The sequence below is a fragment of the Phodopus roborovskii genome, unplaced genomic scaffold, assembly GCF_943737965.1.
Source record: "Phodopus roborovskii unplaced genomic scaffold, PHOROB, whole genome shotgun sequence".
NCBI classification, from domain to species: Eukaryota; Metazoa; Chordata; class Mammalia; order Rodentia; family Cricetidae; genus Phodopus; species Phodopus roborovskii.
The window spans coordinates 22402944-22418041 of NW_026126588.1; the positions used below are offsets into that span (position 1 = coordinate 22402944).

A 15098-nucleotide genomic window follows, 5' to 3' on the forward strand; every position below is an offset into this window, starting at 1 on the left:
CCCTGGGGCTGGAGAGATAATGACTTCCAGCAAAATTTGTCTTTGTTCACCTGAAGAATGCTTTTATTTCATTTGTATGACTGTCCAGGAATATATAAATAGGTATCTAGAACATTCTCTTTTGTTTTTGCAGAGTGACCTTTGGTCTTGTGGTATCACAGCCATCGAGATGGCAGAAGGTGCCCCCCGTGAGTAACTTTCTTCACTTTGAGTTCGTTTCTTCTGTGTAACCTGATTGCATGTAAGAATCTAAGTGCTGCTGGGCAGAACCTTGCCTGGCAGCGCGAGCGGATGAAGGACTCGCCAAGAGGGGATTCTTGGGAACCAGGGTTACCTTCCAGGGTTCTCAAGGTCTGTAGCCTGTTCATATGCGGGACCTGAAATTAATAAGGGCTAATGTTTTTCTTTCTTTCTTACATTTAAAAAATACTGTTGGAAACAGGCCCCTGTTCTTTAAAAGGTTTTTTTTTTCTCTTATTTTGACTTTACAAATTGAGATATTATCTTTTATTTGTGAGATTATTTTTTTGGTGAAGATTTGAGTTTGCTTTTCCTTGGGTTAAGTCAGTGAATTGATCAATTATGAAACTGATATTTTTTAGGGCTGTAATAGAAATGTAGAGAAAATAAGGGTGGGAAACATACCCAGCATTTTCTCCTGCTGGTCCGCTTTAGCAAGGGGTGCACAGAGACTGCGTACGTAGATGTTGGATAAATACTTGTTGAATGAATGAGAAGATGTTTACAGTTACTAGTCAGCTGCAATGCAGAAGTTGTGTCCCTTACGTTTCTGTATATGTTACGGAGGCAGGGGACCTGTTGCTGGCTCGTTTGTCTCAATGTTCTCTCACACTGCGATACTGTGTCTGCCAGTCTGGTCCCCGTTCCCAGCTGCCCGGCGCGTTTCTCCTGAAAACGTGCCTCCTTTGTTGCGACATGCTCTAGTGGTCGTGACTGCTGAGTTCAGCTTTCTTGGAGTGAGTTGGTGAATACAGGCAGTGTTGACACCACGATGGCTTTCTCTTCCTGCCGACACTAGCTGTAGTAACACAGCGTTGTGTGGAGACTCTGAGTGCCGAACTGTTAGGCGCTGCTCTGTCTGAAATACTGAAGGCCTTCACACACCGACCGTTCTGACCCTTAGGCCCACCTTAGGGAAGCAGCCGTTTTCATTAGAATCTTAAAAGGTGACTTCATTGTTCCGTCCTTTTAAATTTGAGTTACCACCCATCCTTGATTCGGGTAAATGCCCATGGTCTGTTTGAAGTTGTGAATAACTGATTTTCTCCTTATACCTTGCTGTTTTTAAATGAGTAATTCAAGGTATGGCCTGGGGTTCATAACAAACATCCCGGCTGCTTGACATTCTCGGCAGCTGGACAGTGGGGTAGAGTATTTGAAATTACGTGCGAATGGACCCTGGAAGAGCGATTAAGTAAGTGCCTTACTGACAAACATCTCCTTTCCACAGCGCTCTGTGACATGCATCCAATGAGAGCATTGTTTCTCATTCCCAGAAACCCTCCTCCCAGGCTGAAGTCAAAAAAATGGTAAGCGGTGGGTGAGCCCCCCTCCCTCCCTCCCTCCCTCCCTCCCTCCCTCCCTCCCTCCCTTCCTCCTGAGTAAAGGTGGAAGGAGAGAAATGAATCCATGGAGTTGTCCCAACTTTCACACACGCGTGTATGCACACACATCTTTTCTCTGTCTCACATTCATTTTTTTCCCAAAAGATTTGTTATATGTAGTGTTCTGCCTGCATGTGCACCTGCAGGCCAGCAGAGGGCACCATACTATTACAGATGGTTGTGAGCGACCATGTGGTTGCTGGGAATTGAACTCGGGTCCTCTGGAAGAGCAGCCAGTGCTCTTAACCTCTGGGCCATCTTTCCAGCCCCATACATACATTTTTCAATGTTCTAACCAGAGGTAGGGCTAGGGATGTGTTTTCATGCACTGGACCAGGACTGGGAAAAGGCCAAAGCTCTGAAGTGACTGTTGTCACACATGTCGGTGACAAGTTATTCTGAAGCTCCTCCCCTTTCTGCCTTTGCCCATCAAGCACTGGGACCTGATGAGGCAACCCAGCGCAAAGCTGCTTGAAGTTTCAGTAGGCTCAAGGCGTCTGCATTCCCCACTGAAGCAGGCCCGCCTTTTGCTCACCTCTGAATCTGTGTTTGCTTTCTGGATACCAGACAGCATCCTCCATCTGTGCTCCTGCAATGTGGGGACCGCTCTGTCCAGCCGCGCGCGTGCGCATGTGTGTGTGTGTCCTGCCACTGCGCCCGCCCCACCCCAGTGAAGCCCTCCCTCTCTTCCCTTGCCGATTCCACCTCCATGATGTCGTGGGCAACGAGTAACATTAGGCTGAAACTCTTCCTTTGCGCCTGGCTTCTTTGACAGCTGTTTCCGATACAGTTTTAGCGGCGTGCTGCAAGCGTAACGCCGCGGTAGCATCCCTGCTCCTGTGCCCTCAGCCGTGAGCTCCCGTGTGGTCCCCCAGCGTGACTGCGAGGACAGCAGGCTCGTCGGCGCTTCGACTGCTGTCCACAGCTTGGCTTTTGCAGCAGAACAACTCTGACGGTGTGTCTCACTTCCTCTCACAGGTCAAAGAAGTTTTTCAGCTTTATAGAAGGCTGCCTGGTGAAGAATTACATGCAGAGGCCCTCTACGGAGCAGCTTTTGAAGCACCCTTTCATAAGGGATCAGCCGAATGAGAGGCAGGTTCGGATCCAGCTGAAGGATCACATAGACCGGACGAGGAAGAAGAGAGGAGAGAAAGGTATTACAGCTCCTTCCAGCTCCGCGTCTTTCCTGTTACCCACCGAGTACTTTTAAAAGGGTTTAAGCCGGTGTAAAAGGGTCCGTCCTGACGATTTTAAACCCTGGGTGGTGGTGGTTGTTTCTGACCCTGCATTACCTTGCCCGCCCGTCCCTCTGTGCCCTTCCGTCCTCACACCCTCTTCCGCATCCCTGCCTGCCACATGTCTTACTTCTGTCTGCCTACGTGCAAGCGTAAGGCCTCAGTGAGTTAGTGCTCCTCCACAGCCAGCCGCTCCGGGTCCCGCCTTCCCACGCTGACACACACGCGCACACAGCATGCAGTTACGGTTTTTCTGCCACTACGGTGCTCTGTCGCCGTGACCGACATTCCCAGGTGTAGCCTTCCTGTTAGAATTAACTGGTTTGGCTACTCAGAGCCTTCTGTTTCATATGAGTTTTTGGATTTTTTTTTTTTTTAAGCAGGGATATGTTTTTTTATGTAGTGTTATTTTCAAGGGACTTAAAGTTTTCTTGGTAAAGGCTTTTTTCACTTCCTTGGATAGATGTATTTCTGAATACTTTTATTTCTTCTTAGTAAGTTTGCAACTTTGACTTATTTTTATTCCTTTTGTGTCCTATTGCTTTACGTGGATGGGACTGGAAACCCTATATTGGTGTCTAGATTTTAGAGAATATGTTTGGTTTTCCCCCCATCTGGTACCTTAAACATGTTTTTTTTCTGTAGGTTTGTCGTATGTAGTTTTTAGTATTTGGAGGTGTCTTGTTTTGTGCTCCTAATTTCTTTAGGACTTGCATTCATTCATTCATTCATTCATTCATTCATTCATTCATTCGTGGTGGGGAATTCACTATAGCTCAATCTGCATATTTACTTATTCTGTCTTAGCCTCCCACGTGCTGGAATTACGGGTGTGAGCCATAACGCCAGGCTCTTCAGGGTTTTTTCTCATTAAGACGTGTTTACCTTTGTCCAGTGCCTTTCTGCATGGGAGCTCTGTCCTGACGTTTACTTATGTCATGTATTATTACATTTGTTCATTTGCACAGCTTTGCATCCCTGAGATGAAACCACTTGGGTGTGGCATGTAGTCTTAATATATTCTGGAATACAGTTGGGAAACTTTTCCACGCAGTGCTCCTTAGAGAATTGTTCTTTTCTCGTTCTCTTTATTCCGTTTTGCTGGCGGGGTCCTATTGGTTTCATAGAGTGAGTTTGGTAGAGTCTCCCCTTCTTTTTGATGGGATGGTGAGGGTATTGGTGTTCGATCCTTCTCAAAAGTTTGGTACCAGCCTGCGGTGTGTCTGCACCGGTCCGTCTGTCCTTGTCTTTGAGACTTACATCCCTGCTGCAGTCCTGTGCCGGTTAATGACGTGTTTACATTGTTTGCGTGCTTGCATCCTACAGACTGAACTGTGGTTCATTGTAGGCCTTTACAATGGGTCCATTCCTCTCCTCTTCCTACCTTTCGGAATGTAAGTTTCAAAGCATTCTCTAATGGCCTTTCTTGGATTTCATTGGAATCTGTGGTTAAAAATTTGCTTTTCATCTTTATTTGTATTAGTTTGGGTTTTCTCTCTGTTTTTGTTAGGTAAGTAGGACTGGGTCAGTCTTGTTCATCTTTGCACAGGACTAGATCTTCTGATTGATTGATTGTGTATTCTCTCCGTGTCTGTCTCTGTTCTCATGTTAATTTCTTGTGACGTGCTGGGTTTTGTTTTGGTTTCTCGCATTTCTAGAGCTTTACTTGAGGTCTCTGACTTTGTTTTTTGAGACAAGGTTTCTCTCTATTGCTTCGGAGCCTGTCCTGGAACACGCTCTGTAGACCAGGCTGGCCTCGAACTCACAAAGATCCACCTGCCTCTGCCTCCCGAGTGCTGGGATTAAAGGGGTGCGCCACCGCTGCCCATCGAGATCTCTGATTTTTTAGTGTGGTCACTTACCGTAATAAGCTTCTCTCTTAGGACTCTCTGGGCCGTACACAGAGGGTCAGTAGAGTTCTATCTTTCCCATCTGCTTCCTTCCGAAGTGGGCTGTTAGGGAGCTGAGGTTTCCTTGACTGTTGATTACTACCGGTATTCCACTGTGGTCTGGTAAGGTAAAGGGGATTCCTTTCCTGTCTACTTGATTCTACCTATCTGTGTGTTGAGGCTTGTTTTGCGGCGTATAGTGTGATCAAGTTTAGATAAGCGTTTCTGTATGAAGATGGAATAACCTGTAAGTATTGCTAAGCCCCATTGAGCGTTGGTGTAGTTCAGTCCTAAGTATGTGTGTCGATTTTTAGTTTGGAAGAACTACCTACACGTGACGGTCGAGTGCTGACATCTACTGCTGTCTTGTCAGGGTGTTTGCAACCTTTCTCGTCTTTCGCTATTAGCTTTAGGAAATCGGCAGCCTCTTTGACGAATGAGCCTTTACAGTTGTTACAGGATTTGGTGAATTAATCAGTCCCTTCTTGCAGTACCTCTGCGCCACTGTGCCGGATGCAGCAATCGCTCTGCTTGGTCAGCTGGTGTCCAGGTCCTGGCTCAAGTTTTGTACATCTTTGCTTGCTAAGTGTGTTTCTTAGAGGCCACAGACAGTGATGCTGTGCTTTAATTCAGTCAGTTTCCATCTTTTTATCGGTAAGGTAATGCTGTTTTCACTTAGACTCATTATTGAGAGTATTGCTAGCCCCTGAGGTTTTCCTGGCTGGTATTCTGGTTGGTTGGATCGTTAGTTTTTCTTTGCTCCTCCCCTCTTAGGGGTTAGGATTAGGGGTTTTCTGTTTTGCTGTGTTGCACACAACTGATATATTTTTCCCCCCAGACTTCTGAGTCTGGCTTGTTCTTCAGTTCCTTCCATGAGTGTATTCTTTCCATTGTTCTTGTGAACGAGACTTCTTCTCTGTGCAGACCTTCCTCTTTAAGAATTTCCTGCCCTGCCTCTTGAAAGGCATTCACTTTCCATGAATTGTTTTACTTTGTGTTTGCCTTGGCATATCCTTTATTCTCTATGAAGACTTAAAGATAGTCTCCCTGGGCACATCAGTCTTAGTGGGCGGTTAATTCTTTTCAAGGTATGATATATATTATTCCATGCTTGCTTGGCTCTTCGGGCAGCGGACGAAGGATCTGATGCTGTTCTGAGATTTCTGCCTTTGTTGTAACTTGGCTTTTTCCCGTAGAGCTGTGGTATTTCTTCTTTGTTTTGGGTCTCATCTGGGCATATCTGTTTGGGGTTCTAAATACTTCTTGTTTGTGGATGTCCATTTGTTTCGTTTGCTTGAGGTATTTTCTGCCATTTTGTTGACTAAATTACTTGTGAATTTTAACTTTATCCCGGCTCTCTCTAAAACCCCATGGTTGAGGCCACGCCCTCAAAGAAAAATCATATACCCTTCCTTAGTCATCCCCCCCCCCCAGCAGCTGCGGACTACCTGTTGCTCTTCAGTAAGGGGCGGAGTCCGCAGAGCACCTCCCCGCCTCTGCCAGCATTTTGGCTGGAGCGATCTTGTCCGTGTCCGTACCGTTAGCCACAGCTGCAGTGACTTCATGAATGCAGCAGCGTGTCACTTCCGGGGACCCCGGTTCACGGCAGTCGTCCCCCCCCCCCAGGGCCGTTCTTTCCTCCTCCCCTTCGGTGGCTGATGTTTCACGGGAGCGTTCGATCTGTTGCTGCTGCAAAGCGCATGCCTAATGCTTCCTTTTATTTCCATCTCCATTTGGCAAAGCTTTCTTCTCCCTTGCCACCCTCCGCGGAAGCTCGGATGTGAGAGTAATTTGTTTGGTTGCGGTCTTGGTTTCCTTGGTTAAATTCAGTAGTAGTTAAGTTTTTATTTGTGTCTCTCTACTTACCTGCCCTCTCTTTGTGTCATCTGTGTATGTGTCTCGTCTGTTTATATTTGTTGCCATAATCAGTGTCTTTGTGAATATGCTGGTGCTGTTGTCTTTCGTGTGAGTACTCTCTCACAGAAAATCCCACAGGTGAGAAAAGCTGAGTGCGGCCAGCTCAGGGAATTTACTGCCATCGATGAGGGAAGTTGGCATCACTTCTCCTGTGCAAGTCCTTCTCCGAAATGCCGCCGCCTCACAGAGCATCTGAGTTAGTCATGGTGCCTCTGGGAACGATTGCCTGTACAGACAGGTGCAGTCAGGGATTGTCAACTCTCCAGTTTCTGTTGTCCTTGTCTTTTAGACGAAACCGAGTATGAATACAGTGGGAGTGAGGAGGAAGAGGAGGAAGTACCCGAACAGGAAGGAGAGCCAAGGTAATCGCTGCCTTATAAACCGCCGGGCGCCACGGGCGCCAGCATTTCACAGGGCTCCGGGAGTAACAGAGAGGAGGCTTGATTTCTGCCCTCGCGGTAGATTTCTATGAGCAGCTCCCCACTCCAAACTGTTACCTCGCTGCTGTTGGTTAGTTTTTAGTCTGCGGAAGTAACTGCTGCTGACATGGAGTGCTCCCGGAGGAGGCACAGGGGTGCCAGTCTTCCGCCAGCCAGAGCAGGCAGGCCTGCTCGCAAAGAAGCATCCCGCTCATGATGAAACTGCCATAGGACCTCTGTGGAAGCCTTTCCCCAGAGCTTCGTTTCCTTCCCCACTGCACACATGATTACAGCATTTGGTCTCCTCTGTTAGGGAGGATTCTATGTTTTGGTGTAGCTCTGTCTTCCCAGAGTGTAGCGAAGTCAAGCACAAGGCTGGCAGAGAAAAGAAAGGATTTACTTTTTTTATATTTTTACTTTAGTAGTGAGTTTGCCTGACAGCCATTCTGGCTGGCCTTACCTATGGTTGAGAACAGAACAACAAAAAGAAGTAATCGTTGCGACCCATGGAAGCCATTTGTTGGAAATGAGAGTTTGAAGAGGGACGTGACGTTTTACTAAAGAAATCTTAGGGTAACTTAAACAGATCTGAGTCCGTTTGTAACTACGGTTTTCAGAGAAGTTAGAATTGCTTTTAGAGACTGGAATGGCTCATGTAAGATGCACGGTGACGTATGCAGTAAAAGGATTCAAGGAGAAGAGTGTGCTAGCTGGATTTCTGTGCAACACCCACTCACAAGGCCTGCCTGGGCCCCTCCCCCCATAAACAGCGGCAGGGAATTCAGGCAGGCTTGATGCTGTCCAGGTGAAAATGAAGGGAAATAATGCTGAGCACCGCTCAGTGCCGTTCTCCTTTGTAATGATGGAAAATAAGAGCATTGACGGTGAGCGCAGCCTTATTGATGCGAGAGCCCCGTGTGAAATGCTTACTACGCGTCTAGCGCGAAGGTTACTAAATGGTAAAGGGTGATGCGAACCCTCTGAGCCGCGGGCACACTTGTCCTGGTGGGCACGCTGGTTAAAACTCGTGGGCTCAGCTCTCACTAAGAGACCTGGGCACAGACGAGGAATAGGGTGCGCTCGCTGCTGGCTCCTTCAGAGGCCAAGGTGATACGTGACGCCCTGACAGCCCTCTTCGTCCCCGCAGTTCCATCGTCAACGTGCCTGGAGAGTCGACTCTGCGACGGGATTTCCTACGACTGCAGCAGGAGAACAAGGAACGTTCTGAGGCTCTGCGGAGGCAGCAGCTTCTGCAGGAGCAGCAGCTCCGGGAGCAGGAGGAGTATAAGAGGCAGCTGCTGGCCGAGAGGCAGAAACGGATCGAGCAGCAGAAGGAACAGAGGCGGCGGCTGGAAGAGGTAGAAAGCAGCCACCTTGGCCTTTTGCATACCCATATTCACGCGCGTTGGTAGCCAGACACCCCAGCTGGCTTGTTGAGGCAAATGGCAACCAGGTAACCGGAACGGGCCCTGCTGTAGCAATGCAGAGACCTTCTGAAGGAGAGCTTGCGCTTTGTTTGGACTGGCATGTTTCACCTTCCTTGAGGACCTGCCTGACACTTAACTTACTGTGAGATGCAGAATTCCGTTGTCCTGAAGGTGGCACTAGACCAGCTTTCTGTAGTGTTTCCGCTCTGCTCAAGGTGACTTGCTCACTCACGCTTCACCTAATTTCTTCGCCGTTCTTGGCTTTTGGGTCTTGATTTCATATTTTTCTGACACTGAAGACTTTTTCATAAGAAAAACACTGTTCTCTAACTTTGGGGTGGATTTAAGAGTAATAAATCCAGTCCAGGAGATGATTCCATGGATTTAGATCCTTGCTACCACGCCTGATCCCCAGGTCCTACGTAGCATGTAGAGAGAGTAAACTCTAGCAGGGTTTCCTCTGACCTCCACACCTGTGCTGGGAGGTGCACATGCGTACATCCCCAACTACATACATCCCCATATGCACATACATCCCCCACATGCATACAACCCCACATACATACACAATACATGTACTTTTTTAAAAAAGGAGTAAGAAGCTCAGAAAACACAGTATTTCCTAAGGTTAGTTTTATTCTGTGGCAGGCAAGAGGCAAGTACAGTTTACACCATGTTCGTTTAAGCCATTAATATTCTCAGCGTTGGTGATGTAATTACTTATAGGTTGTTTTTTATTTTAATTCACAGAAATGTATTTTTCCTTGTAATTCACTTGAGAATCAAGTGTTTTTGGTTTTCCTTTCCTTGACTGCCCTCTACTTAATGTCCTACCTCCCCTAACTTCTCATTCATTATTTGTTTCCATTTGATTTGGACATCTGTTTTCCACCTTTATCGTCTGTAATGACATTTCCAGTGGGATCTAGTTTAAGTAACTAAACATGCTGTTGCCTAGGTCATGTAGCAGTGTGTGTTGGCATGGTGTCCTTGAATAGCCTGTGGGTTTCTTCATGGAACCCAGTGTGTGTCTCTCACTAAGGGGGGGATATGTAAATGGTAAGCTAGAACTTTCATGGTGAAAAATCATTAAGTGTGTGTACGGCTTGTAAAAATTCACTTGCAGGTCTCTGTAAAGCTATTTCTTAAGAGTTTTCTCTCTGTTGTGTGAACAGCCTGGAAAAGTAGAGAGTGTGGAGCTTACTGAAGGTGCTGGAATGAGCGGCTCCATCTACCACATCTAAAACTTTCTGTGACATTCTCAGGGATGTGGCAGAGGTGACCCTTTGGGGCTGTAATATCTAGAGTGTGTTTGTAACCTGAGCAGTGACAGGGTCTTTCAGGCTGTAGCGAGGAGAGCTGCCTGCCGATCAAGGTTTTGGGGTCATTTTGTTTCACTGAATAGATAGATACCTAGTAGGTTAGGGATGCCTGCTTTACATGTACTCATAGTCTGCCAGTTGACGATCTAGTGTAAAATCACACTCCAGGCCACCTTTGGCATCTTAGACATGGGAGAGGGACTGGAGAGATGCTTTAGTGATTAAGTCTACCCTTACTTGTGTTCTTGCAGAGGACTCCAGATGTGGTTCCTAGCGTGCACATTGGCTCGCAGCCATTCATAACTCCATGGTCACCAAGCACACGTGTGTTACACATACATACATGAAGGCTAAACACTCATTTGGTATGGAAATCGAAGGGGTGGATTAGATCAAAACATATGCATGTATGAAATTCTCCAACAGTAAAAAGCAAACCATACAAATAGAGCTAGGCGCGGGAATAGCAAGTGTTTTCCCAAATAGAATCCACTTGTTGGGATTCTGGGAGGTCTAGTAGCTTCTTTTCCTTAATCGGAGCCAGTTCTAAGCATTGTTTGTATCCCACGTCCCAAAAAGGTAGTTTGGGAATCTTTGAGGTTGAGGTGTTTGTTGCCTTTTCAATAAAAGACTATGTCAGGCCTTTCCTTCCTTCCTTCCTTCCTTCCTTCCTTCCTTCCTTCCTTCCTTCCTTCCTTCCTTCCTTTTAATAAAAATTCCTGTTATAAACAGTGTAGGTGGCGATAACCCAGCCTCATTCATGAGATGAGTAAATGTTGGGTTAGCAAGATGGCTCAGTGGTAAAGGTGCTTGCCCTCTGCGCTGATGGCCTAAGGTGAAATCCCTGGGACCCACTTGTCAGAAGGAGAAAACTGACTCTTCCAGGTGGTCCTCTGGCTATGTGTGCCCTGTGGTGGCGTGCTGCTCACATGGCCATACTAAGTTAAAGTCCTTTAAAGAGAAAAAGAAAAAAACAAAGCCTAAATGATTTTCTAAATGGTTGCTAAGCAAAAGATGCTTAGAAATGAGGGTTAAGGGAACCACGAGTCCCCGCTTTTTTGACACCTGCCAAAAAACTAGCCTCGCTGCAGCTAGGTTTGTCCCCTTCCTTCCTCATCTTCCGGGAGTGCTCATGAGCCACGGCCTAGCTAGCTAGGTCCCAGCTGCTCTGCCTCCTCTTCGCTGCTGTCTGGAAACAAAGATGCAGCAATCCCCTGAGAGGGAGTCAGACAGAGCTCATCCTGGAGCCAAATATGGGTGATCCTGGCCACACGCTGCCTCAAATACCCTCAACCAGCGTGGTAACGGCCTAACAAAGGCGTCTGTGTCAGGAAGTCTTCATTGCTTTGCTAAGGAAAGCCGGCTTCTCAGCCCAGGTGCTGCCAAAGCTCTCTGGTGACCTCCTAACCTTGAGGTTGGTGGAAGCAAGAGGAGGGGAGGGCGTGCTGAGTCCACACAGGCCAGTCTCTTCACTAACGCTCTGGGCTCCTCCCTGCTGCTTGTTTCCTCTTCCTGTCTGTGCACACCGCGCTGGGATACTCACTTCTGTGAGTGTTTACAATGTAATTTCTTCTCCATGCTCTCCTGCTCATCCCTGGGGATGTGATGTGCTCCGCTGTGACTCTGGGGCCGGGATTGCGTTCCTCAGCAAGGGTGGGGCACGGAGTGCACCGTGCTTTGGTAGAGTTTTTCCTCTCTGGGGAAGATACTTGGACTATCCCAGTTTGGAGGGTTGGGTAGAAGTGAATAAATTAAAAGCAAAAGAAAGTGAGAGAAAAGAAATTTCCTTTGTGAAGTGGGGTTAGCATTAGACACAGTTTCTCAGTGAGAATTAACGAGCCAACATGTGTCTGCTGTGTTTTTTGGCTCGGAGATCATAGATGGGAAAAGTTGAATTCCTTTCGTCAGATTTTTCAGAAACTTTCCACACATTTCAAAGGAATAAGAGCCATTTCCTCACTTGAGCTCACATACAAAAGGCCATTGTTTTGTAAGTCATTAGCATCTGACATCAGGGATCCTTGGTGCTGCCTTTTCAGGGCAGCATTCCCGCAGCATTCCCGGGGACCTGCAGCATTCCTGCATCATTCCCGCAGTATTCCCACGGACCTGCAGTATTCCCACAGTATGCCCACAGCATTCCCACAGTATTCCCGGCGACCTGCAACATTCCTGCAGTATTCCCGGCGACCTGCAGCATTCCCGCAGCATTCCCAGGGACCTGCAGCATTCCCGCAGCATTCCCGCGGACCCGCAGTCAGTTCCCCAAAGCTAAGGCCTTACTTTCTGTCCAGTCAGCGGTGGCTCAGTTGTTTTCCAGACAGTGGCTGCCTTGTTTATAAGAACCTCTTGTAGGTTCTTGAATGTTCTTTTGACATGCAGTCTTGCGGTTTTAGCTTCAGTTAAATTTTGTGAAGAGTTTAGTTCGGCAAACATTGGTATCTGAAGATGGGGGTTTTCTTTGGGGAAAATTCAGTCATTTTTTTGTCTTCTATAAGGTGACCAGAACTGAACGTGAGATGCTGAGTACAGTTACAGCTGTTTTCTCTAGGATGCATGCGCTTGGTATGAGGGTCAGGCTTAATAAAAAATACAACACACAGGGAGGATGATGTGAGCTCAGTAGTGGTTGAGCATCGCCTGGCATGCTTGGAGTCAATATATATATATATATATATATATATATATATATATATATATATACACACACACACACACACACATATATACACACACACACACACATACATATATATATATATCATGTATTCTCACAAAGGTGATTTACACATGGAAGGGGGAAGGGGCTAAATATAATCATACTTTCAAAGAACTTAAATCCCTAAAAAGGGATTTCATTTGAAACTAAGGAAAAAAAAAAATGCCTTTTGGGAGCTGTCAGTCAGCAGTTGAGGTTTTTTTTTAAAGGAGGTATTATTTTAGGTGTTCACCTGCATGCGTATCTGTGGGCTGTGTGCATACAGTGTCACAGTGGCCAGGAGAAAGCATCAAGTCCTCTGGGATTGGAGTTACAGGTACAGTCATAAGTCACCCTGTGGGTGCTGGGAACTGAACCTGAATCCTCTGTAAGAGAAACTGGTGCTCTTTCACTGAGAAATCTCTCAACAGTGATTGAAACATTAAACTGTTATAAAAACCAGAGACAAGAAGGAGAGAGAGGACTGAATGTGGAAATTAGGTAGTGCGTTGGAAGCAATAACGGGTAGGGCTAAAAGCAAGGTTTGTTGGAGGAAAATACAGAGAGACACAAAGACACAGAGCTTGTCAGATTCCCTCGAGTCGGATACTGTTCTCCGAGAGCAGGCGCGTCTTCTGCGGGAAGAGGAACAAGAGAGGTCCGGCATGAGGCATAACTGAGCACAGAGACTACAGAAGGCATGTTCAGTACGCATGTTAGTGTGGCGCCAGCATGCTCACCTTAGGAGTTCACACACTTGGTGCAGCCTCACCTTTCCAAGTGTTCTTTCTTTCCCACAGTCTTTCCCCAGACTTTGCAGGTGGGGGGGTGCGTTCCCAGAATATTATAAAGTTCCTTCCTGAAGACCCCTGGCCAGTGCAAAGAAGTTAAATCTGTGAGGTGCGGTCAGGACTGAGGTTGTCCGTCTGTGCGTGCACAGAGTACTTGCCTTGTATCGAGAGGACGCACTCAGCCAAGACCACAAACGCTGAGGAGCGTCTCCATGTGCAAGAGGGGACTTTGCCTTCCACATGCAAGGCCCCTGATTTGGTCCCCAACAACAGAACCAAGGATTTTGAAGGGAATGGGACAGAGAAGTGCAGAGAAACTCATCTCCTGTGTAAAACGCGCTTAACTACACATTTGTACAAAAGTGGGTTACCCGCATGACGGCAGAATATTCAAAAACTAAGACTCCCGAAGTGTTTTAAAACTCTCAGACAATAGGAAAAGAAGAAAAGACAAGTTGTTGGCAAAAGAAAACAATGGACCCAGGAGTCCCACCTTGCTTCAGCAGACATTCAAGGCATCCGTGTGATAGGGAGAACATACAGAAAATGGTGAAAGGCACTTTCCACAAACTGAGAAATACACATTTCTGTCAGGCGTGTGCTGCCATTCCCGCACTCAGGAGAATGAGGCCGGAGGATTGGAAATCCAGAGCGGCCTGGGCCGCAAAAATCAAAACCCAACAGGCACAAGTTCCTGAATTGAAAGACGCATTACACACACAAGGAGGAACAGACCCTCCCCGTGTTGAAGACAGAAAGGAGATCCTACAAGCTACAGAGCAGGGAGGTTTGTGTTCCTCTTCCAAGAATCGAGAGTCAGTGGTCTCTGAGTGCTGAATGTTAAGGGGGGCTTCTCGGAAAGTCTGTAGGGGCATTGTTTTCTTAGCTATAGTCTTCTGTTGAGAAATAAAGGTTTTTTAGATATGTACAGGTTCTTAAGCTTTTTTTTCCGCTTTTCTTCATGAAACGGCGTAGGGAATGTGTCCCTGGAAATAAGGGAAATCCCATTGCGTGTGAAAACAGATTCTCGGAAAGTTGGTGGATTTAAAAACGGAGGCAGGAAGAGAGTGGAGCACAGGGACAGCCATTTGGGGGAAGTGGCTGTGTTATCTCTTGCTGTACACTGTGTGCTTGTCTAGAGCAGGCTGAGTCTACGGAGTTGGTTGTCTCTCTGCCTGTCAGTGGGGTGCTGGGTGTCATATACTTACAGAGTAAGCTTTAGAGCGGCTGTTCCATCGGAGGCTTTTTGGCTGGTAACATTGGACACGTCATTTTATTTTTCTGAGCCTTTTTTCTGTACAGTAGGAATGAGATAAATGTTAGGTATTTACAAAGTCGGGGCATAGACGCTCACACATGCTCGTTGGTAGCTTTGAGATACTTCTAGCAACAATAGTGGTGCCTACTTTCTTTGGTGCCAATTTCTCTTTTTTATTTGTGTGTTTTTTTGTTTTGTTTTCCTTCATGAATGCTTTTATTTTTTAGTTTTTGTTGTTGTTTTTGTTTTTTGTTTTTTTCCCTACCTTGAATCATTTCTTTCTCTCGTTCTGATTTAAGAGTAGGCAGTGAGCGTGACTGCCATCAAAGTGGAAAACCAGACCCTTTAAGGACTCAGAAGCGTTACACCTGTGACCGGTGGTCAAGGGGCAGCTGCTGAGGGCACGGCCCATGCAGGATAACCGTCCCGTAGCGGATGGTGCAGGAGCTTTGCCTCACTGACACCTCCTGGTCCCTGGCAGCAGGTCAGAGGACCACAGCTGGCAGGCAGGCCCCCG

At 46.9% G+C, this 15098-nt stretch overlaps 1 protein-coding gene across 28 annotated transcripts in view; it reads left to right on the forward strand.

The window, feature by feature from the left end:
- Positions 1-15098, forward strand: part of Map4k4 (mitogen-activated protein kinase kinase kinase kinase 4) — a 108458-nt gene that overhangs the window by 68111 nt on the left and 25249 nt on the right. For all 28 annotated transcript variants that reach the window (XM_051204475.1, XM_051204480.1, XM_051204482.1 and 25 more), the window contains exons 8-12: positions 134-188; positions 1472-1550; positions 2604-2779; positions 6956-7028; positions 8233-8443. In XM_051204475.1, the coding sequence (XP_051060432.1) occupies positions 134-188; positions 1472-1550; positions 2604-2779; positions 6956-7028; positions 8233-8443 (594 nt within the window). The remainder of the gene's footprint in view (positions 1-133; positions 189-1471; positions 1551-2603; positions 2780-6955; positions 7029-8232; positions 8444-15098) is intronic.